Source organism: Brienomyrus brachyistius, chromosome 6, assembly GCF_023856365.1.
Source record: "Brienomyrus brachyistius isolate T26 chromosome 6, BBRACH_0.4, whole genome shotgun sequence".
NCBI classification, from domain to species: Eukaryota; Metazoa; Chordata; class Actinopteri; order Osteoglossiformes; family Mormyridae; genus Brienomyrus; species Brienomyrus brachyistius.
Window position 1 is genome coordinate 23,919,606 of NC_064538.1, and position 23,504 is coordinate 23,943,109.

Consider the following 23,504-nt stretch of genomic DNA (forward strand, 5'->3'; position numbering starts at 1 on the left):
GTTTACCGGATTGTGATTCACTGTCCACGTTTTCTTAGTGCATCGTCTGCGCATTTCTTAGTATGCACAGTGAGTGTCTGTCTGGAGCCAGTTGTGTTTATGTAGGAATATGTTTGCGTGTTTGTGCGTTTTCTCTAGGTCTGGTGATGTCTGCCATCACCGTAATCATCCTGGTTCTGTACTTCGTGATCGAGACATTTGTGGTTGAGCGGCGGGCATGGCTCCCAGAGTGCACACCCGTCTATGTGCAGTACTTTGTTAAGTTCTTCATCATCGGCGTCACTGTGTTGGTGGTGGCTGTGCCGGAGGGCTTGCCGCTGGCTGTCACTATCTCGCTGGCCTATTCAGTGAAGGTGAGAAGAACAGGGCTTGAGCCCAATAAACACACGTATCTGTCTTTATCTAATACATCCTTCTGTGTATTTGGTTTTGTCCTTGTCTGATGTAGGTTGGTGGGCCCATTTTCACCCTTCGGTATAATTTCTTTTGCTGGGCTTGATCAAAAAAAAACGTTGGCCTTAAACTTCATATGGGACTTAAGAACAGCTTTCCCTCCTCTCTCCAGAAAATGATGAAGGACAACAACCTGGTACGCCACTTGGATGCATGCGAGACGATGGGCAACGCCACTGCCATCTGCTCCGATAAGACTGGCACCCTGACCACCAACCGCATGACCGTGGTGCAGGTCTATGTGGGAGACCAACACTTTCGCGAGATCCCTGATTCTGACCAGATCTCCCCCAAAACCCTGGAAACGCTGGTCAGCGGCATTGCAGTCAACAGTGCCTATACTTCCAAAGTCATGGTGAGCAACCAGGTCTCATTACAAAGCCAAAAAATCCATTGCTCTTCTTCACATCATTTTCTTATTTGCCCTACAGCTTCTCTTCAGTTTATTCTCATCATGGTCTTGGAATAAGACGAAAAGCTTTTGTTTTGAAGTACTCCAATTTGATTCTTTTATTAAAATCACAATACATTTCCCTCTCTTATTGGATGTAAGCAAGGAAATATTTTGCACAGATGAGTACTTCAGCATGGGATTGACTCTCAACATAAGAAAAATTCGCCACAGTGAGCTCCCCAGTCCCCCAGAAATGACCTTACACCAAAACTAGCAACTGATAAACTAATATAACATCAGCAGGTGTTATGGGATCGTTGGAATTAAGGCTTTTAAAAGCTACTTCAAATACTGGAGCTTATGTATGACATGGCAGGAAACATTTCTGTGAAAAACATATGCCTCTGAAATCATATTGATTCATGGAAAATGAATGTATATGTGTGGCACTCTTTTGACCCCCTCCTACTTTCCTTCACCCGGGGGCTTTGGGTGGGGAGACAATGTAATGTTGTGATAACGCGCTATACAAGAATAAATTTGTTGTTGTTGTTTCCTGTACCCTCCCGTCCATGTACCCTCTCATGTGGTCCCCTGCTTCCTGTCACACATTCCAAACTGCCCAGCCACCAGACACGGAGGGCGGCCTTCCTAAGCAAGTGGGCAACAAGACAGAGTGTGCCCTGCTAGGCTTTGTGTTGGATTTGAAGAGGGACTATGGCTCTGTCCGGGAGCAGATTCCCGAGGAGAAGCTCTACAAGGTGTATACCTTTAACTCCGTGCGCAAGTCTATGAGCACCGTGGTGAAGCTGCCCGACGGCTCCTTTCGTCTCTACAGCAAGGGTGCTTCTGAAATTATACTCAAAAAGTGAGTCAATGTTTGTATATTTATGCATCTGGACAGTTATGCTTCAGTATATGTACGGTGCCTTGACAAAGTATTAAGCCCCAACAAATTTTTCACATATATTTCACCTGTTTGATTGGGGATTTTTGTTCATAAACTGACCACTATTTTATCAGAGAAAGAAGAGAAGTTCTAAATCATTAAAAAATTTAAATTAAAAAACCACCTGTCAACAACTATTCAGTACTTGGTTGAACCACATCTACTGTAGAAGGTATTAGAGCTGTTGGTATTAATAAATAGGTGTATTAATTCTGCACAACATTATAGAGCAAGATACACCTGTTCATTTTTGCAAGATTTCTTAAGCTGTATCTGGTTTCTTGGGGGTTTGCACTGAGCAGCATTTTTTAGGACTCAGAAAGATGTTCAAAAGAGTTAAAGTCTGGAGTTTAATTTCGTTCCTCTTAAACCACTCTGTTGTGGCTCTGGCAGTGTGCTTTGGGTCACCATGATGTTGCCACACATTATCAGTAGGGATGATGCTGTTATGAAGCTGATGCACGCTGTTAGGTTCACACCACACATAACGCCTAATATTCAAGTTAATAAATTCCACTTTATTTCATCAGACCACAAGACTTTCTGTCGCATCGTTGCAGTGTCATTTTTCAGATTCTTTAGACGCACGGACATGTTGTTCTTAGCCAAAACTTCTTTTTTTGCAGTTACTGGCTTTTCCCATTCCGTCAAAGTGACAGCTTGCATTTTTGTTTAGCAACTAAGTTTAGACGGCTGGTCTGTTTTTCTAAAAGATCTCTGACTTGTTTTTAAAGCTGTTTTGTCTTTAATTAGGTTTGCTTTGCGGAAAATCTCTACCAAGCTGTCGGACTTAGGTGAGAGTCGGGGTATTCATTAGGGCCTGATCGATAAATCAGCGTGCTCATGTTAACGGCCGGTATGAGCTAATTGCAGATAAATCGGTACCAGCGTTTATAACAGCTGATAAATGATGATTAAAAAGAAATGGATCCTTTAACCGTGTTTAACCAAATTTTCCTTAACATTTGTTTATTTCTTATCTGTGTTATCATGACTGTGTCTGGTATATTTCTTATTAGTGTTAGTGTGTATGTTTCCGGTATATTTGTTATCAGTTAAGACCTAAACTCACACCTTCTGGTATATTCCTTGTCTGTGTTACCATAACTGTTTCTGGTATATTCCTTAGCTGTGTTAGTATGAATGTTTCTGGTAAATTCCTTCTCTGCATTACTGTTTCTGGTATATTCTTTATTTGCGTTAGTGTGACTGTTTCTGGTATATTCCTTATCTGCGTTATCGTGACTGTTTCTGGTGTAGGTTTTATCTGTGTTACCGTTGTTCTTTCTGTTATATTTCTTACCTGTGTTACTGTGATTGTTTCTGCTATATTCCTGATCTGTGTTAGAGTGACTGTTTCTGGTATATTCTTCATCTGTGTTAGTATGAATGTTTCTGGTAAATTCCTTCTCTGCATCACTGTGTCTGGTTTAGTATATTCCTTATCTGCGTTAGCATTGCATTCTGGTATATTCCTTATTTGCGTTAATGTGACTTTTTCTGGTGTATTCCTCACCTGTATTAATGTGAATGTTTCTGGAATCTTCCTTATCTGTGAATTCTCTCCATACCATTTCTGTCCCTCTGCCAGGTGTTCCTTCATTCTAGGGGCAGGTGGTGAGGTAAACAACTTCCGTCCACGTGACCGCGATGATATGGTGAAGAAGGTGATTGAGCCGATGGCCTGTGATGGCCTGCGCACAATCTGCATTGCGTACAGGGACCTGCCTGCCAGCCCAGAACCTGAATGGGATGCCGAAGCAGATATTGTGGGAGAGCTCACCTGCATCGCTGTAGTGGGCATTGAGGATCCTGTTCGACCTGAGGTGCGCTGGATGACTGGGAAGCCTTGGGTTTCTGTGATAAAGGGAGGATAGTGGCATCCACTTCCCAGGGGGGCTATAATTGGAGGGGAGCCTCTGTGGTAGAGCAATCATGGAAGGACTTGGAACTCCTGATTAATGAGCTGTGAGTAACTGTTTAGAAGGAAATAATATTAAGCAGCAGTTTCTGAATTTATTCATTTCTTCTTTGTCATTCTGGGTTATCGTGTTACGAGTTCCAGTAATTGAGTTCATCATATTAATAAAGGGGCAGATATGGGACACTCATTTGTAGGGAATTTAGTACGATTATTGAGTACAACAATTCTTATTATTGTAGTGGTGACTAGAATTACGACCAAACACGAAAACAGGCTGACTTTTGAATATTCGTATGAATATTCTTATGAGTCAGATTTCCATGAGCAAATGATACCCAGGATACTGGAGTTTTACTGGTAAGTTCAGGGTAAACTGTATGTGTGAATGAGGTCTTTCCTCTTCCGCCAGGTCCCAGATGCCATCCGGAAGTGCCAGCGGGCTGGAATCACTGTGCGCATGGTGACGGGTGACAACATCAACACAGCGCGTGCCATCGCCGCTAAGTGTGGCATCATCCAGCCAGGGGATGACTTCCTGTGTCTGGAAGGGAAGGACTTCAACCGGCACATCAGGAATGAGAAAGGAGAGGTATTTCATAAAATAAATAAGTTTTACGCTAGAGGTTCATCTTTTTCTCAACCACTGCAGTAATGTACAGTTGACCCTTCTGCATTGTAACTTTCCCGATCACAGTTTCAATATATGTCGGGGTAAAAAATTAAATGGGGAATTTTTTTAGGAGTTTCTGTGAGTTTTTCAAAAGCCACAGATGACATATGAAGGCCAACAGACGACACGCAAAAAGTTTACATACTCATAAATGCATAAAATATATGTGCACTGCTAGTTTGGTAGCACATTTATGGGAACCTCTCACATGATGTCCCACAGTGACCTCACAGTAATCTTTGTATCTTTTTGATCCAGTTACATGCTTGCTTTGTTCACCAAGCAGACCAAAGGGGACCAAATAATTTTACGTTTTTCCTAGATCGCAGATTGCCTTTGCCAATAATCCCTGCACATAGAAGGGTCAACTTACATGTAACTTACACAACTGCCATATTATTAATGGATGGCAAAATTGGTACCATTAATTCAACTCAGAGCATCTATCTCACCTCACCTGGAGTAAATGATTACTGTCAGTGTTGAATCCTGCACAAAGTATGTTATGTTCATTTATACATTATACTCCATATACATTTTCCTTTTTTTGTTTTGCTATAAATTCCTACGAATTAATTGTATATATTTGTTCTTTTCCTCATTAAATTTCTTTGGTTTGTTACATCCATTTTTCTCCTTAACAGATAGAGCAGGAACGGATTGACAAAATCTGGCCGAAACTGCGAGTTCTTGCGCGGTCGTCCCCAACAGACAAACATACACTAGTGAAAGGCAAGTTGGAAGACATGTGACTTGTTCATAACCAACCTCCGACTGCTCTGTTTCTCTGTCTGCTCTGAACACTAAACACTAAATGCTCTGTTAAAAGTCATCCTTCAATGTTCCGTTTCATAAGGGCCGTATGCTAGTTCCAGAGAATACTAAGGTAGATACAAAATGACATATAGAAAACTGTCTGTCATGCAGGCATCATAGACAGCACTGTTGTGGAGCAGCGGCAGGTGGTGGCTGTGACAGGAGACGGCACGAATGATGGACCTGCACTCAAAAAGGCTGATGTCGGTTTTGCTATGGTGAGTAAAACAAAGCTATACTAAGATATAACAAAATTGTGGTGATGGAGCATGGCACAGGCAGGAAAAGAGTGGTATGTTTCCAAGCAACAAGGGGTTTATTAGCAAAACTGAAAACCGGGGGTGGGGGTCTAATAATAAAACAGGAAAAAAATTACACTTGAACTAAAAGGTACTGTGATTTAAGGTAGTCTGGGCTAAATAGACTTCATTTTCGTCCACTTAGATTTAGCCTGTCACACTAAACCTGTCAAGTTACTCAGCTACACAAGAAACAGGCCCGAAGGCTACAAATAACAGATACAGAAATCAGATTCATAGTAACATCTACAAAGAAACTGTTACATGAACAATGACTACTCAAAGGTTCAATGTGAGGGCAGGTATTTAAATCCACACAAAAACAAAGGCAAACAAGGGAAAGGACCAGTCCCTTCACTGGTGCCTGCATCACACATATAGGTTCTTCTGGAGGGTTGATGGGACCCGGGTTTGAGTCTCCGCCTAGGTCACATGTGTATGGAGTTTGCATGTTCTCCCCATGTCGTCGTGGGGTTTCCTCCGGGTACTCCGGTTTCCCCCCACAGTCCAAAAACATGCTGAGGCTAATTGGAGTCGCTAAATTGCCCATAGGTGTGCATGTGTGAGTGTATGGTGTGTGAGTGTGCCCTGCGATGGGCTGGCCCCCCATCCTGGGTTGTTCCCTGCCTCGTGCCCATTGCTTCCGGGATAGGCTCCGGACCCCCCGCGACCCAATAGGATAAGCGGTTTGGAACATGGATGGATGGATGGATGGAGGGTTGATCAACATTCATAATACACCTGATAACAGAACTTGGTGTAACTGTCTTGTCTACCACTATTGACATGGAAATCAACAAATGACTGAAAGCTAGGAAACATTGGCGACACTGAGGGCTAACACTAAGGAAAACTAGGAACAAGCAGAAGCAAAATAAAACAGGTCACATGCAGAGTAAACCAAACAAGGAACAAAAAGATAAACCATAACATGCCAAACACTAAAGAAAAATGAAACCAAATATAAATTAACTGGAAAATGAATCTTGAACTCAGGACCAAGGAGTGGTCACTCAACCTCTTGGGTTACACAGCAGCTTTTATTAGCGTTAAAAGATGGGGGGGGGGGGGGGGGGGGGGTAAGTAAGGTGGCCGGTGATGCCTGCTGGTCAAAAAGGGACAAGACACATAGGGCAGGGAAAGATGGGCACGGACCCTGACAAAAACAAGGTGGGTAAAAATAGCAGTGATAAGTATTATTAACATCTTAAGCTCTTTTTAACTAATTGTGCATTTACCTATATTATTCTCACTTTGTGCAGGGAATTGCTGGCACAGATGTGGCAAAGGAAGCGTCAGATATCATCCTGACAGATGATAACTTCTCCAGCATAGTGAAGGCTGTGATGTGGGGGCGCAACGTTTACGACAGCATTTCAAAATTCCTACAATTCCAGCTCACTGTCAATGTCGTAGCAGTGATCGTTGCCTTCACTGGTGCCTGCATCACACAGGTATCGGCTCCTCTGGAGGGTTGATCAACATTCATGATACACTTGATAACAGAACTTGGTATAACTGTCTTGTCTACCACTACTGACATGGAAACCCAAGAAGGAAGAATCACAGGGGTTCATCTAACAAGAAGAGTTCATTTATTGGTTAACTGTGAAGCCCAGTCTTGTTGTGGCTGAACTGGATGAATTTTACTGCAGAAAATCAAATATGTTTTACAAATTTTGTGAGGGCTGCCAAGTTCCGTAGCTTGTTTAGATTTCAGATGTACGGATTTTATCAGTTTAAACTGGAGCCCTCTTGTGAGGAGGCGTTATTTTTATGCTGTACCTCACTATAAATTGTGAGATTGCTCCAGTGACCAGTGACTAAGGCCTGAAGCATTTTAGAAATGAAGCTCATAAAGCTGTTGAAATCCAGATAATAAATGATGCTGTCATTTCATGAGAAAGAAATGCTAATAAAACTGTTTATCAAAGTGGTAATGGAGCCACCGATGACATGCATCCCTACTCTCTATACAAGGATTCCCCTCTTAAGGCGGTGCAGATGCTGTGGGTGAACCTGATCATGGATACCTTCGCCTCCCTGGCCTTGGCCACCGAGCCACCCACTGAAGCCTTGCTGCTTCGCAAGCCATACGGCCGCAACAACCCTCTCATCTCCCTCACCATGATGAAGAACATCTTGGGTCATGGTGTATACCAGCTCATCATCATCTTCACACTGCTCTTTGCAGGTGCATCTCGGGTGCAGGATGGGGATGGTTTGGGCTGGAGATTTTCAAGGTAGACTTATTGAGAAGCATGGTGGATTGTGGGATCCCAGGCTGTTACCATTAGGTCGATAACTGATTGTGAATTGCGTGTGAGGGAGAACGTCTGTTATTTGCTATAAAGGTGTCCGTTGGCCTTTTCTTAACAGGGTTCCTTCAGTCTCTGAATATTGTAGAATTAGCTTCTTCTCATATCTGTTCTGCTCTGTTCTTTAGGTTTTCTTGGGCTCTTGGAAAACCTTTTCAGCTAATGTTTTGTCCCACTCTTCTACACAACAGGAGAGAAGATTTTTAACATTGATAATGGACGCAATGCCCCCCTGCACTCGCCGCCATCAGAGCACTACACCATCATCTTCAACACCTTTGTTCTCATGCAGCTCTTCAATGAGATCAATGCCCGCAAGATCCACGGCGAGAGAAATGTCTTTGATGGAATATTTAGGAATCCCATTTTCTGCAGTATTGTGTTGGGGACATTTGCCGTGCAGGTAGAAAAACGGATTAAATCCAGTACAACTTGAATGTTTCTGTACTGTATATTCTGTGTATTGGTCATAGTTATTTCTCCTCTTCACCCTCTTACCTGGAAAGTCTCAGAAATTCTGTATTAAGATTCTAGAGGGTTGGTGTTTTTCCTTATTATAAAACCCAAACTGACATTGCATAGTACTGTTAAATTACAGCCTGTTTCCTTAGGCACTATGCTACCCTCATAGATTGTTATTATAGATATTACTATTATAATTTTATTAAATTGAATTAAACTGTTTTACCATTTTTAAATTGAACAGAAAACAGGTTGTTATAGAAGATTATTCCCTCGCCTAAAAAGGTTTCCACTCTCTCTCTTTCTCTCTCTCTCTCTCCCTTTGTCTCTTTCCGTCTTTTTCTGCCCAGGTTGTGATTGTGCAGTTTGGAGGGAAGCCATTCAGCTGTGCCCCCCTCAGCATGGAGCAGTGGCTGTGGTGTCTGTTTGTGGGCGTTGGGGAGTTGTTGTGGGGGCAGGTAGGGACAGCTAGGCTTACTGCTGGAAGTTAAGAACAAAGACAGGTGGCACATATGTTGGATACAACTGGTTGTTTGACTTTGAAATAATTAAAAACATTTTTAATAATAATTCAGGTTATTTCTGGCTCTGTACTATGTATCATGCTGTATGTTTTATATATTTAACACCCAGCACCCGGAGCCAATTCCAATATGGATGTCAGCATATGTGAATGTCAACAGGCTTCTGGTGTTTAAATTTTGTATAAATGTTGCAAATTTATTGGTTTCATAACGTAAGTCAATTGACAATCAGTGTTTAACATATTCTCCACATAGACTTTGTATTAAGTGCCATAATTTTTCTTTTTTTGACTGACTAATTCAGTTCTCTTCATGCCATTTTGGGAATGATTGCAATTGTAGTATTTGGCTGCAAAAAGGGATACTAAACACAAATGTTTGGTGTTATGTTATTGAAAAGATGTTACAAATTAATAAGCCTCCCAATGGGACTTTTTAACTAAATACAGTTCGTTTAGAACTGTAATTTGGATTTCAATATATTACTACTTTATTACTTGAAATGAATGTTTTACTTAACTGCTGGTTGTTTATATTATGATGTGTGTGTGTGTGTGTGTGTGTGTGTGTGTGTGTGTATATATATATATATATATATATATATATATATATATATATATATATATATATATATATAAAATAAATGAATAGAGTAGTTATTTTGTTATAAAACCAATTAATTTGCAGTATTTATACTTAATTAAGCCATTGTCCCTGGCTTTCTGTGAGCATTGTATATATGCAATACCGCAGACTGTTCCCCTCTCACCTGTGTTTAATGCCTCTAAATCCATTGTGGCCATGGTCATAGGTGATTGCTACCGTGCCCACCAGCCACCTGAAATGCCTGAAAGAAGCTGGTCATGGTCCAGCAACAGATGAGGTACTCGATGAGGAGCTAGCAGAGGATGAGGAGGAAATTGACCTGGCAGAACTGGAACTGCGGCGTGGGCAAATCCTCTGGTTCCGGGGCCTGAACCGTATCCAGACTCAGGTATGTGCCACACTGCCCCTATTCCAGAGTACAGAACCCCGAGAAGCAAAAATTAAAGGGTCCTAACAAGCCTCCCAATTTTCAGGTTTACCATTCTGGCCTGGGTTTTTTCTCCATCTTTAATGTAAAATTATTCAAGTCTCTTTTTTATCAAAGTCTATGTCTAATTGCCTCCGGTCTCTTTTTCCAGTCCCTCTGTTTGAAAAGTATTCAGAACCATAATAACGATTTTACTTATGTAGATTACTCCCGTTTAATTACTCAATAAATAAGCAACCATTTATAAACAGAAAGATTGTTTTATCATAGTGTCCTTATAAGAGCAGCAGACGTGCTTCACTGGCAGATTCCCAATGTGTTGATTTTTGTATCTACAGTATTAAGATCAACGCGGTGCCATTCACAGCCTATGAAAAATGCCTGGTTTCAAAAGTATTTAAGTAAAGAGTACTGTACTGTACATTCAAATCTACTGATTTTACAACAGCAACCTATGCTTTCAAATTCACTTAAGACAGGTTTGACTAGAAACGGGGCAGTCAGAAACAATGGATATCCTGATTTTTGCCGAGAGTCAACAGTGGAGAGGCTTGGCTTTCACTTCTTTGACCAACCACAATCTTCATTGCATGACATCACCACAATTGGTCCGTTTTTTTCTCATTTTTAAACTCAAGGCTTCCACCCATCAAGTCAAGGGAAGTGTGTGGTTCAGCGGGCTAATTCTCTATGTTCTTGATATTTTTTAAGAGTCCAAAGCAGAAAGTGCTATGGACCTTTACAGGTATATCATTATTGTTATTATGGTCATTATCATCATAAGCATCATGAAATTAAGGCATGTTACATTGCTCCGTACAGCCTTTGTAGGTAAGCATCTTCTTATGTTTTGTATCTGACATGTCTCTTAACATGTCATACACAACAAAATGGGTACTTTACAAATCTGTGCACCTTGCCTCTATACAGAAAACACTGGTTTTAGTTAATGTGGTGATGTCATACAAAGAAGGAAGCTGACGAGGCACGTCATCGTCAAACTGTCAATCTTCACTTCAAGTTTGTCTCGCTCTCCTTTTCAGACATACAAACTCGCATAAAATGTGTACCGAATTATTAGGTAGAATTATCAGTCAGGGACACCCAGATGCAGAGATGAGGGGCTTATTAGTAGAACTGGAAAATTAGCACAAAGACTGATGTGCAAGAGTCTTGATAGCTGAAGTGGAGAGATCAATAACTGGGGAGATCAGCCCTGCAAGAACATGGTGCAAGGGGATTAAAAACACAGTTAATGTCACAAGGCAGCAAGGCAGAGTTAGACTAGGAATAACAAGGCATCAGAGAGTGAAGAGAACACGGAGGACACAGAGAAACTGCTCAGTACACATCATCTGCAATACATCGCATAGGAGAAGCATGTGCTGTAAAACGCCAGTGCAGGTCTGAGAAAGAATTCCGGGCCGCCTCTGTCCACTTCAAACAGACCTTAGTCAAGTTGAGCGAAGTGAGGGGGCAGATACCGAGCTGTACCCATGGAAAAAAGCCTGTAACAATTTTGCAAAGCCCAGAAAGTACTGAAGATCCCTCCAGGAATGAGACTGCAGCCTCTCAGTCACCGTCAACGGCAAAGTTCTCGGGATTTATCTGGACAGAACTCTTACGAACCTCACAAACATGCTGAACAGGGTCCTGCTTGTTACGTGAAAAAAACAGAATGTTGTCAAAGTAGATGAAATGGAACTTATTCAACACGTCTCAGAGGACATTGTTAATTAGACCATGGAATACAGCTGGTGCATTACGTAAACCAAAGGACTTCACCAGATACTCATAGTGGCCAGTGGGTGTGTTGAAGCACGTCTTCCATTTATTCCCCCTCACGGATTCTGAACAAGTGGTAGGTAGTTAGTACGTCTAATTTGGTAAAAGTCCTTGCTCATTGAAGCAGGTCGAAAAATGATGACAACAGAGGTAGCGGATATCTGATCTTCATGGTGATCTCATTTAGGCCCCTATAATCCATGTAGAGATGGAGAGACCCATCTTTCTCCACAAAAAAGAAACCTGCGAGGAAGGGCGAATAATACCTGCCATCATTGCCCCAAAGATTCCTCCATGGCACTCCATTCAGGTGCTGGAAGGGAATAGAAGTTAGGGGGGCTTATGCCCATAAGCAAATCAATTGCACATCAGAGGGATAGTGTGGTGGAAGAGATGAGGCACAGGACTTACTGAACGCTTTTCTCAGCTGAAGATACTCAATGGGTATGGCCAACAGGTATATGAAATCCTCGATGAGATCTTCTGGTGGCCGGGCGGTGGGTAGATACTGCGTGAGACAAATGGAGACCAACCCCTTTGATGTGCTTCATCCAATCATCGTGAGAGTTACGTTGCCCCAATTGAATCAGTGCTTGGAGTGACTATGTGACATAAAAAGAAGTCTCCTCAACATGATTACCGCCAAGACAGAGACTCGCTGGCGTGGTACCGTGGCTCTCTGTGACCATCCTCTGACTATTAAGAGCATATAACACCAGGGGAGGCTAGACCCCTGTAGTGGGAATTCCCCACTGGCAGACAAGCGTGGAGTTGATGAAGTTCTCATCCAATTCACGTCATCGGGGCTTCCCGGACCCCCACCCGATGACTCCCGCCTAGCAGATGGTCCAGCAAGTATGACTGTAATGGAAATCATAAATGAGGCCAGTATCCAGGATATACTTTTGCTGGTACCCAGGATCGCTTCTCCGGGCATGACAGTACAATTTTAAGTATCGTTTAATACCGTCATCCTTCATTTTCATCCTTTTGAAAATGACAATCAGTGATTATCGTTTAATACCGTCATCCTTTTGGTTGTCAGTCACCATAAATGTAAGTTAGTAAGTACATGTGTGCGTGTGTGTGTGTGTATTAACACTGGAGCGTATTACTCATATTTTAAATTACATGCAGCAAAACTGGAGTATAACACGATGAACACTTCTATTACACACTCACCTTTACCGTCTGCAATCTCATAGGGAATCGGGTGGCCCGAGCAGTAGACGAACTTTGTAGTTCGCATCAAGGAAAAGAAAATGATGCACATGAATTTAATTTCTGAAGTGAATGTTTTCATTTCTTCCATTTTTTTATATTTCTTTTCTGTTTCTGTTTTTTAAACAAAATTTCATTTTGTTATTTGTGTCAAATAATGGAATATTATCAATGTTTTCTGTAAGCTTTTCCCTTTTAATTTACAAAAAAAAGTATAATTGTGGAATCAGTTCGAGGTACCACTTTACTTGAGGGAGCACAAGTAATTTAATTCACTTAGTACTCAAATACATATTATGGACAAACATAGTAACTGCATGAAATACATGAACTGTTATGACTGATTAGTGATGTATACATGAGATCAGTTTGTAATTGAGAGTTAAGTATTAATTTACTACTACAGGTTCATTATTTCTGTAAAGCAAAGTGTTACTGAAATGTAAAAAAGTACATATAGTCTATACTGCATTTATTTTTCTTTGCAGTATTGGCTGTGGAAGGGTCTGAAATGAGAAAGTTGACTCCCTTTGGGTTGTCAACAGATATTTAAGATGGCAGGTGATGAAATCCTCCTCTGTCCCAAAGCAATCTCAGTATGTCTTTTTATGAAATCTGGAGAAGCTGCTAAGCCACAAAATCTCCACCGTCTGAAAAGTGTTTAATAAAAGTTACCGTGTTTCTTCAGAGAATCCTTGGGAACTGTTGGTTTGACTTGACTGTGTTGAACAAGCGGTTACTCAGGGAGTCCTGAATGAGGCACATTTCCTGCACTGAGGGGGAAAGAGGGTGGTCCAGCTCCCAGGATCTTCTGGGAAGGCCAAGGGGACGCCCATATAACAGCAGGCTGGAACAGATAGATAGGCATTTCCAGAGGGTGTGGTGGGGGTGGCAACGCAATGTAGCAGTGCACGCTCCCCAACCTGACCTGACCTGACTAATTCTTGGGGTTCAGCGGCAAAGCATTAATTAATAATATAATAATCATACAATCAAATGAGAACAACGTTTATATTTTTTTAATATAGTAGGCGCTATTATCCAAACTGATGTACAATTTAGAAGAAAAGCATACAAAGAAACTTCAACATACAAATTTTACATACAAAGTTTACATTCTTTTCAATTAATATTATTAGGTGCAGCTGCCAACCAAAATTGCTTAAGAAAATATTGGTTTGAACCTTTTTTGTTTCTTTCTTATAAAAAGAAAGATAATCTTATGAATAGTTTTTGAGTGTGCAACTGGTAGTTTTTAAATATGATTTATTTTCAGCTTGCAGTTTGTTGTGAATTCAATTTTAGCCTGTTCAAGGGCAGTTCTACAGGAATTTTAAGTAAAAATGGAGCATTCAGGTAAAAAAAATAAAGATGAATTACATTGTGATAATTACCAATTTCGTTTGATACGGAAAAAAAATGTTTTATTTTAAAATTTATGATAAAATATTTGATCATATGGCGCAGCCCTAGGCTGATACTCCTGTGGTAAATATTGCCTTGTGAATAGAACATGACGCTAAGTCACAAAAGTAATTCACAAAACTGAAAGGTGGAGATCCCCATGCTATTAAATGATTAGGAAATATCAATAACCAGCCACAATGGCAATGGGCATTTACATTTCTCTCTTCCGATACTCAGTGTGCTGCTGCTATGAGCTCTATCGCCTGATATCCCAAAACTTCCTCTTTTCTTTGTTCTCCCACATACATATTTTTAAATTTTGATATCCTGCACCCCTGCCTCCCCCAAGACTGTGATTACAGCTCTTGGAAGAGACCTTTCTGTAATGTCCTTCTCTCTCTCTCCCACAGATGGAGGTAGTGAGTACCTTCAAGAGAAGTGGTTCGTTTCAGGGCGCGGCGCGCCGCCGCTCCTCGATTCTCAGCCAGCTCCATGACGTAACCAATATTTGTACCCCCACTCATGTAGTTCTCTCCACAACCAACGCTAGCGGGACACCTGGGAGTGAGTTTCTGTTTACCGCTGCACAACAACACACTGAAATGGAAACGGGAACAGAATGTTATTTCGTGCTTCTGTGTTCACGGTGTTGTTTTTATTTTCATATATATCTCTGCATTGTTGGTTTGCCTCCATTTTCTAATTGTCAGTTTCATGATGCTTGGCAGTTCTGTTAGCTTCCATAATGCACAATCCATGCTCTCTCACGTTCACTGTTCCTGTTCAGTTAGATTCTGGAAAAATAATGACCGATCCTTTACTTGAAAAGTAGATTCATTAGATTGTTTTTTTTTTAATTCATTACAGAATTAAACCTGAAGTGGGTTTTAGACCCACACAAGTTTTGAAAAATAGCTACGACATTCAGTTGACTGAGAATGAACATACTGTACATATTATTCTCTCTGTGCATCCATCAAACATCCATTGTCTGTGCTTGTGTTTGAAACCAGAAGACCAACGAAATTTTATGTGATGTCTTCAAATGATGAGATAAAGTGCAATTTGAGGCCTGCCAGAATATGGGCGATACTTCATATTATTTTGGTCTTTTTAACATTTCTGCTAAAAAAAAGAACTTCAAACTAAACAATGGAAGGTATTTTTGTTGCGTGCCTGGCCATGAAGGCACCAAAACTTTGATGTAAACCTTCGAGTATAAGCCCCAAAAATTGTGACAACTCAGTAACAGCAAGAGTTTATAAGCAATGAGAGCTGCCAGTCCTGTCCTCTAAGCTCCACTTCTCAAGTGATGCTGCAGACAACTTATTTAAAATGGCCACAGTTTCCCAAAAGAGTTTAAGCTCTGATGACTCTGATCACTTCCTCCTGCAGGTTTCTAGCTTTTTGTTGCTGATCTCTGTCCCCACTGACTATTATTCCTTTCTTTCCTTTTAGGGTTTTTTATTTTCTTTTCTTTTTAGGACCACAGCTGAGCTCGGAAGGCTTAGGGAGAGAAGAGCAGCCTTTGTTACAGAAAAAGTCTCTTTACTCTGTTTTGGTGAATCAACCTATAGTAGGGGCGGGTAATCTTATCCAGAAAGGGCTGCAGTGTGTGCAGGTTTTCGCTGCAACTTCCTAATTGGATTACTGATTAGAGGACTGATTGGCTGAAGAGTCCTCACACCTGGGTTTGAACAGCTGACCTAAAGGTTACCCCCAAAACCTGCATAACCAGCGGCCCTTCGTGGATATAATTGCCCGCCCCTGACCAATAGCCTGTATGAGTCTTTGAGCAATGTTTTGAATGTTGTAAAGCCGGGATTTAATTGTAATTGACTTTTATTTGTAAAACAGGGAGAGCTTAAATTGAAATGAAGCTCTTTTATACTAAAATAACAAATAATTAACAATTAAACTGTAAGGAGCATAGGTAACTCTAGGCTGTTGGGGGTGCAAGTTGAGAGAGCCTGACCAGTGATCATCCAGATAAATTTATTTTAAAATTTGAAAAATAAATAAATAAAGCAAGTTATTATTATACTTTGATATAAGTAACACAGGTCACATTTTCAAACATAATTTTTGCAATACAATCAATAAACAGGTCAAAAAAATAACAGGTCATCCCTGTTAAATTCACCTATGATGAGCTCAGCATTTAGAATGTCCTTTAATGACAGTATTAAAAATACTTTTCTATTAGAAAGACCACATAACAGATGCTAAGCAACTTTTTATTTTGTCACATTGCTTGCCAATCATTGTGGAAACATGTAAAAGGTAATGAAAAGCTATGAAGACTAAATGGAAATAACTACACGTCTGCTTGAACTTTAAATAAGGATGCTTTTATGCTGATATATTAGCATATATTTAGGGGATATTTGGGGGTGTTTGGCCTAAGACCCTGAGCATCACATTCAGTACGGGAGCCTCTGTTCTTTATCTTTTGTAGAAAAAAGAAATCGGGAGGGTTTTTCTTAGACACCTTTTTTTCTCTGAAAATTAATTGCTGTTTGTACAGTTCAATTGTCATTTCTCTGTGTTTCTTCCTTTAAATTTTGTTCCTTTTTTGTTTATACTTTGTCTGAGGCTCCTTTACTAAATTAACCAGTGCTTTTAAGTGGCAGTGTTCTATCACCCACCCACCCCTACCAGAATCCTTCCAGCTTGTACATCTCTAACAAACTTACTTTAGATGCAAAAATAACTAAACTGAGGGAAGAATTCTGGTAAAAAAAAAAAAAGTAATGTTCCAATAATAAAAAACAATACTATAATCAACATGTGATTTCAGATTCCAGCCAAAAAAGTGTGTATGTGGGACAATGTGTAAGCCTGTGATGAAATGGCAAATATGAAACTACAGAAGGTTTAAGTGACAGACAAATACAGTATGGTTATGCCTACAGCCTGAATCACATGACATGCATTTAATCACAGAAACGACTGGACATGCATGTAATTATAGGAAAGACCAGACTTTTTTAAAAATAGCATAACTCAACTGCTACCCCTCAAATAAACTAGCCACACTAAATTTTAAGTTTTAAGTTGTTTAAACATAAAATTATTTGAAAGCAATCAGGTAAGTAATAAGAAATATGGACTAAATGCTTGGCACCAGCTGAATGACTTTTTGTCATATTTAGTGAACACGGTAGAATTCCAGCAGGAGGGAATGTTGTCATCATAGATAATGCTTTTAATGATTTGCATACCGTATTATTCTTTGGAAGGTCTTAAAATGCCCTACAGTATATGGCATTCAGTTGATTCACAGGTTTTCTTCATTTGGGCAAGACAGTAGAAAGACTGCTGATGTCTGTTGATCTGCCAAAATCAGTGAACTGTGCCGGGACTGATCATGCAGCTATGAATGTGAAATTAACCCTACTGCTGTGACTTTGCATGTTAAGCTGCCTGACATTTAAAGGATTGTGGGTTTTCATTTGGTGCCAGTTCTTTGTGTGTGATATTCATGTCTTCTTCCCTTTGCTTTTTCCTCTAGAGATTCTAGTTTTCTCCAAAACATATACTGTTCATGGAAACTGATGACTAAGCTGGCTTTGTGTGTACCTTGTGCACGACAGTACTTACGTCTCACCCAGGGTGTATCTTGTCTTATATCCTCTGCTGCTTACTGGACTGACTTTAACCTAACTGAAAACTAGTGGATGGGATGTTTCTATACAAAGAATATCCATTTATTTAATGATGAACCTGGGGCTCTGAGAGTATTAACATTAACTATTAATCTCAGCAACACCTTCTGCCTGTCCCCCTTCTGCCTCTTTCTTTTTTTGTATCGTAATTTTTTTTAAACAAGTTGCTAAATAAGAGTGAAAGACTTTCTTTTCAAAACTATTCAGTTTTTCCATAAAGCTTCATTGAGAAAGTATCTGGAAGACAAAGAATGATGCCAAGAACACAGGAAGCAGCATACAAAGAAATTAATGTGCAATTTTAAACATCCAAATGCGATTAAATTCTCTTTTATTCAGATTTGTGGGCATTATACTCGAAAGTTTACAATAGGCATGAAAATTCAAAAAAGCAAATTTCTTAAATAAAAATTACTGAAAAAGTTTAAATTTTGTCATTTTTTTGCAGGCAGCAAGAAGGCTCTTTGGAAAAACAAATAAGCTCAAACCATTTGGTTGAAATATTCCTTCATTTATTTTTTTGTCTCTCAGTTGTTTTATGTCCTGATGATTGTGGTTTTATTCATATTCGTTTGTTCTGCTTCTTTTCCTTTGAGAAACATACCCAAGCAGTAATGTGTTCTGTGCATTGACTGTAGGATACTGAGCACATTCAAAGGAAATGCAACTAGTTTTTTTTAGTGTGTTTTGATTGTTTTGTCTTAACAGCATGATGTGTTACCATGCTCCTTTGCGTTTACATAGTAGAATGAAAAAATAGCTTCCAACATATGTGATTGTTTCCCTTTTACTAACCAGTAATATAAACATTTGCTTCATAATCTGATAATGAGTCCACCATGTAAGCAGCACTTCTGCTTACTTACCAGATTGCCCATTGTCCATGTCCAATAGCAATAATATTTATGTGAATCGGGGGCAAACAATTTTTTTTTTTTGTTATTTGGTTTATGGTTAAAGTTTAGAGAGTATTCTAGGGAATAAAGCATAGTGTAAAAGGAAAAAATACTGCATTCCAAATAGCTACAGTTGAGGATAGAAGGATACATACACCTTGGCTAATTTTCAGACTCCAATTCTCCCAACTTAAGTTAAGTTTGTGGGCTTCCTTGCTCTGACAAGTTTTTGCAGTTCAGTCCACAACATTTCAGCGGGATTCAGGTCAGGATTTTGCGATGTCCAGTCCAATCATTTAACTTTGTTGTCTGCAGGGCATTTTGTTACAGTATTTACGCTTGGGATCATTGTGCTGTTGCGACAAAGCTGTAGCTTTCGGCCTGATGCTCCTTCCTTATGATTCCATCTTTTCTGTGAAGTACACCAGCCCCTTTCCCAGCAAAACACTCCCACAACATGATGCTGCCTCCCTGTGCTTCACAGCTGGATTAGTGCTCTTTGGATTAAGAGCCTCGCCCTTCATCCTCCATAAATAGTGCTGATCATTATGGCCAAACCATCATCTGACCAGAGAACATGCCTCTGATAGGCTACGACTTTGTTCTGATGATCAGCCCCAAACTGTAGTCTGGCTTTTTTTATGTCAGTTTTCCATTAATGGCTTCTCGTTGGTCAACAACCTCTGAGGCCATGGTGATGAAGTGCTCTCTTAATGGTGGATAATGAATCATTTCTTCTGATGGTTCCAACAAATTTCTTCATTGTTATCTATCTTGGGGTGCTGCTTTCAAACCAAAGTTTGTTCAATACTGGGAGTTAATTTATGCCTCCTTCCTGAATGAAGTAACGTCTGTAGGGTCCTATGTTCTGTATATTTTTGTACAATTAATTGTACAGATACTTGTGGTACCTTCAACCTTTTGGAGATGGCTCCTAAGACCCGACTTTTGGAAATCCAGAATTTTCCTCCAAAGGTCTTGCCTCAGTTCTTTTGATTTCTCCATTGTCTTAACAAGAAGACAGTCAACTGAATATTATGTAAACATTTGACCCACTGTAAATCTGACATAGTGGCTAAAAGCTTGAGTAAGTCTTCTTCTTTACTATTATATTTAATAAAACTGATATGGAAATGGAGTAGAAACTCTGACTTAAAACATGAGTTGTTTGTTAACATGAAGCATGTTAGGAGGACTTGAGTCTGAAAGTTGTTAGTCAAGGTGAATGCAAACTTATGACCTCAACTGTATAACAGCAAAACAATAATAAACAGTCAGTCGTTTTAGTGACTGAAGGAATCTACACTTTTTTAGCTCTTCAATAATATTGTGACTTAATAGAGATCACTCATACATCAGTTCACAGCAACACTGATTGGCAGGATACCCTTCATGGTCTCAGGATTGAAAGTGGTGAGATCCAGCTTTAAATACAGAATGATTCCATTTAGAATTCCAGTCTCCCGTCAGGTTTTGGTCAGGCTGCACATGCTGATACCAAGCTGGCTGTCATTGAAGAACCAGAAATCTGACTTGGTAACAGTACAGTCACTCGTTTTCCCAGTAGGCCCAATACACACCAGAGGGAACATCTGTCATTCAACCCAGCTTCCCACATTTTCTCTCAGCTAGTTAGCCACTTCAAGGTGCTTGTCCTTTGAAAGTTAGGAATGGCCAGGGGTTTTTATCCTCCCTGTACTTTATGCGCACCTATGGGTGACCAGCAGTTTTGTCTGCTTTTGTTCAGCAATTTGTCAATACATTCTCTAGCCCAAGATTCTGTGTTTGTTATTTTCTGTTGTACACCAATGAATGGCATCTTTATTTAATGTACATATCACTTGCCCATGCAGTATGAAGATATCTGGTGTTGGCTTTTTGTTTGCATGTTTGTGTTCATTTCTCCTTTTTTGATTTTTTTTTCATTTTGTCTACTTTGTGGTTAACTGACAATGTTGTGATTTTGTATGTATGCATGATTATTTTTTTTCATTGTTAAATATAGAAAGACTTAAAAGGTTGCCATAGAAATATCTTTAATTTGTATAGCTTGAAAACAGTATCGATAATACATATGAAAATCCTCCATAAGTATTAATGAACATTTTAATTAATTAACAGAGCAAAGCAAACTTTTGGTATTCAAACATGAAACTGCTGCATCAGATCACATTTGAAAGCTAATCGAGTAAATATGTAAATGTAAACCTGCATGTAAACAAGAACAAAATTGTATCTATATTATATTCCGATATAGTTGAGATACCGGGAAATAAGATAGAATTTTATTATGTAAGTCGAATTACCTGTTTCGTCCATGTAACCTGTGAAGCTTTATCTTATGCCATCCAAACTTTTTACAGGTGAACCTTGATAAGGATCATATACTGTAACATGCTTCCAGACAGTCTGCTTACAGGGCATTATATCCTATGCTTCTTTCCTCACTCCATACCCCCGTGCCCTCTACAATCCTCCTTCAGATCCGAGTGGTGAAGGCTTTCCGTAGCTCTCTTTATGAAGACATTGAGAAGCCGGAGTCTAAGAACTCGATCCACCACTTCATGCCATACCCCGAGTTTCTCATCAACGACCTCCTCCACAATATTCCCCTGATCGATGACACGGATGCTGACGAGGAATCCGAGCTGTGCAAATACAACCATGTGCACCTGGTCCTGCGTTCGTCCCACCCCCAGCAGGAATACCCCCAGCAGTCCTGGCTGCATCCACACCCTCCCCAACTTCCTGTCTCACCAAACCAAAACAACAATGCTGGGGACAGTGGCATCTTTTTGACCCCTACAGACAATGGTAATATGACGACCTCCCATAGTCACTGCAGTGTGCTACACAGTCTGGAGACTTCTCTATAACTGTTCGAAATTAGGTTGGCAGTCAAGGGGGTTTATGGAGCTCCCTCAGTCAACACAGGTGGGGCACCATCATAACTTAATGTGGGTGTAATGGAAGAGAACAACATATCATCTGTGTTCTGTCTTCTTTTGCGAATGATTTCTGCTGGAGCAACATTTCCACAAACCCCCAACATTTGCCCCCCCCCCAATCCCCCAAATCCCACTGCCAACCCCTTAAATGTTGCCTTCAATAACTCATGTCCACCTTGGGATTGTGACTTTTATTTGCAACAGAGACTTTGACAAGTTCAACAATGAACAATATATGCAGTTTACGAAGCAATCGACTAGTACACACTTTGGTACTTTTCAAAGAATGACGTAGGTGGTATAGCAGAGAATATATTAATTCTGCTTTTTATTAATATCGTTCCAATTATCAATATAAATGCTACAGCTACTACTACTATATGGCAGTTAACGCTTCATGTATTAGCTTTACTTAATCATATTTTAAGTTTAAATATGTATGAATGTTTTTTCTGTACCGTCTGCCTGTTGCATTGTTATTATACTTTTAATTTTGGATTGTTTTCAACTATTTGTCCCTTTTATCTCTTTGTGTGTGTATGTTTTGTCATGTACATCCTAAAAACTAAAAAAGAATAGCAAAAAACAGTAAAAATTACCAAGTTAAGCATAGTAATAAAAGTGTCTGTTAAAAAAAACTGAAAAAAATATTCAACAACATTGCTTTTTTTCTGAAAAGGCATTTAGATTGATTTGTTCTGTGTCTTTATATGTAATATTATATTAAATGCTCAAAAAGTACAGTGCAACCATTCTGGATACACTGAATCAAAGGTGCAATGACTGGAAGACAATCAATGTATTTGAAAAATGAATCTGCAGCAAACAAAATTAGTGTGCAAATAACCTTTTAAGAACAGAAAGCCAGCAAGAATAATTGAGCTTAACATGAATGTTTCTAACTGCATTCTGTTCTAAATAAACAACAAGTTCATTATTATTCTTTAATTATAATAAATGCTTATAATGAAATCTTTCTTTTGAAGGTAAATATTTGGCAGCATCAACTGAGGCACCATTATTATAATAAAGATTTAATAAATAGTAAAGATGCATATCAGTTTTGTGTTTGATTTGAAGAGCTAAGAAAATGCTAACAAAATAAAGACAGCAAATGTCCCACTTTTGTAAAGCATAACCTATTGTTTACTTAATAACTTTGTAAAATATTATCAGGAACTGGTAGCCTGTAGGGATCAAAGTGTTTATGAAATCCAGGATATTTTAAAAAATACATTTGCATTTAAACTGACAAAAGAAGCCATATTAGCATACTTTTCCACAAAAAGTATGAAGTTTGTCATTTGTGAATCTGAAACTGTGCCCAGCCAGGTGCCATACACAGATAATGAAATGAGGACCCACAGCAGGAAGTGCTGCTTCAACATAAGGTGAAATTTATGATGATTAACCTACAAAAAAGGATGCGAACAAAATTTCTGACTCCTAATATGGCCGCACCAGGCATTGTTATCTCTAGACTCAAAAAAATATATAAGATTTTCCAGTTTTACTACTTTTTGGCAATCTGGCAGCCTCTGCTACCTCACTGAGAAGCTGGTCCTCTCCATAGACATGCAGTCTGCCTGTGCAATGGATGGAGCAGGGCTGTCTTGCTCGTTAGACCCAGAATGACCTCCTGGAGGCCAAGCTTATGTAAGTAAAGGGAGGGGGGACACCAGCAGGGGCCACTGTTTTTGCTTGTGGGGAAGGACCCCTGGAGTGACCTAACTACCT

At 39.7% G+C, this 23,504-nt stretch overlaps 1 protein-coding gene across 3 annotated transcripts in view; it reads left to right on the top strand.

The window, feature by feature from the left end:
* LOC125745083 (plasma membrane calcium-transporting ATPase 3-like) overlaps positions 1-22,805 on the top strand; it is a 38,630-nt gene extending 15,825 nt beyond the window's left edge. Inside the window, exons 9-22 of one of the 3 annotated variants that reach the window (XM_049017570.1) lie at positions 139-353; positions 566-808; positions 1,474-1,715; positions 3,388-3,622; positions 4,130-4,309; positions 5,035-5,122; positions 5,318-5,424; positions 6,768-6,959; positions 7,486-7,699; positions 8,015-8,226; positions 8,636-8,743; positions 9,621-9,803; positions 14,666-14,779; positions 21,303-22,805. In XM_049017570.1, the coding sequence (XP_048873527.1) occupies positions 139-353; positions 566-808; positions 1,474-1,715; positions 3,388-3,622; positions 4,130-4,309; positions 5,035-5,122; positions 5,318-5,424; positions 6,768-6,959; positions 7,486-7,699; positions 8,015-8,226; positions 8,636-8,743; positions 9,621-9,803; positions 14,666-14,779; positions 21,303-21,695 (2,726 nt within the window). In that variant the 3' untranslated portion in view covers positions 21,696-22,805. Of the gene's footprint in view, positions 1-138; positions 354-565; positions 809-1,473; positions 1,716-3,387; positions 3,623-4,129; positions 4,310-5,034; positions 5,123-5,317; positions 5,425-6,767; positions 6,960-7,485; positions 7,700-8,014; positions 8,227-8,635; positions 8,744-9,620; positions 9,804-14,665; positions 14,820-15,713; positions 19,965-21,302 lie in introns of those variants that run through there. The other 2 variants (XM_049017568.1, XM_049017569.1) reach the window with 2 other exon arrangements.
* The last annotated feature ends 699 nt before the right edge of the window (positions 22,806-23,504 follow it).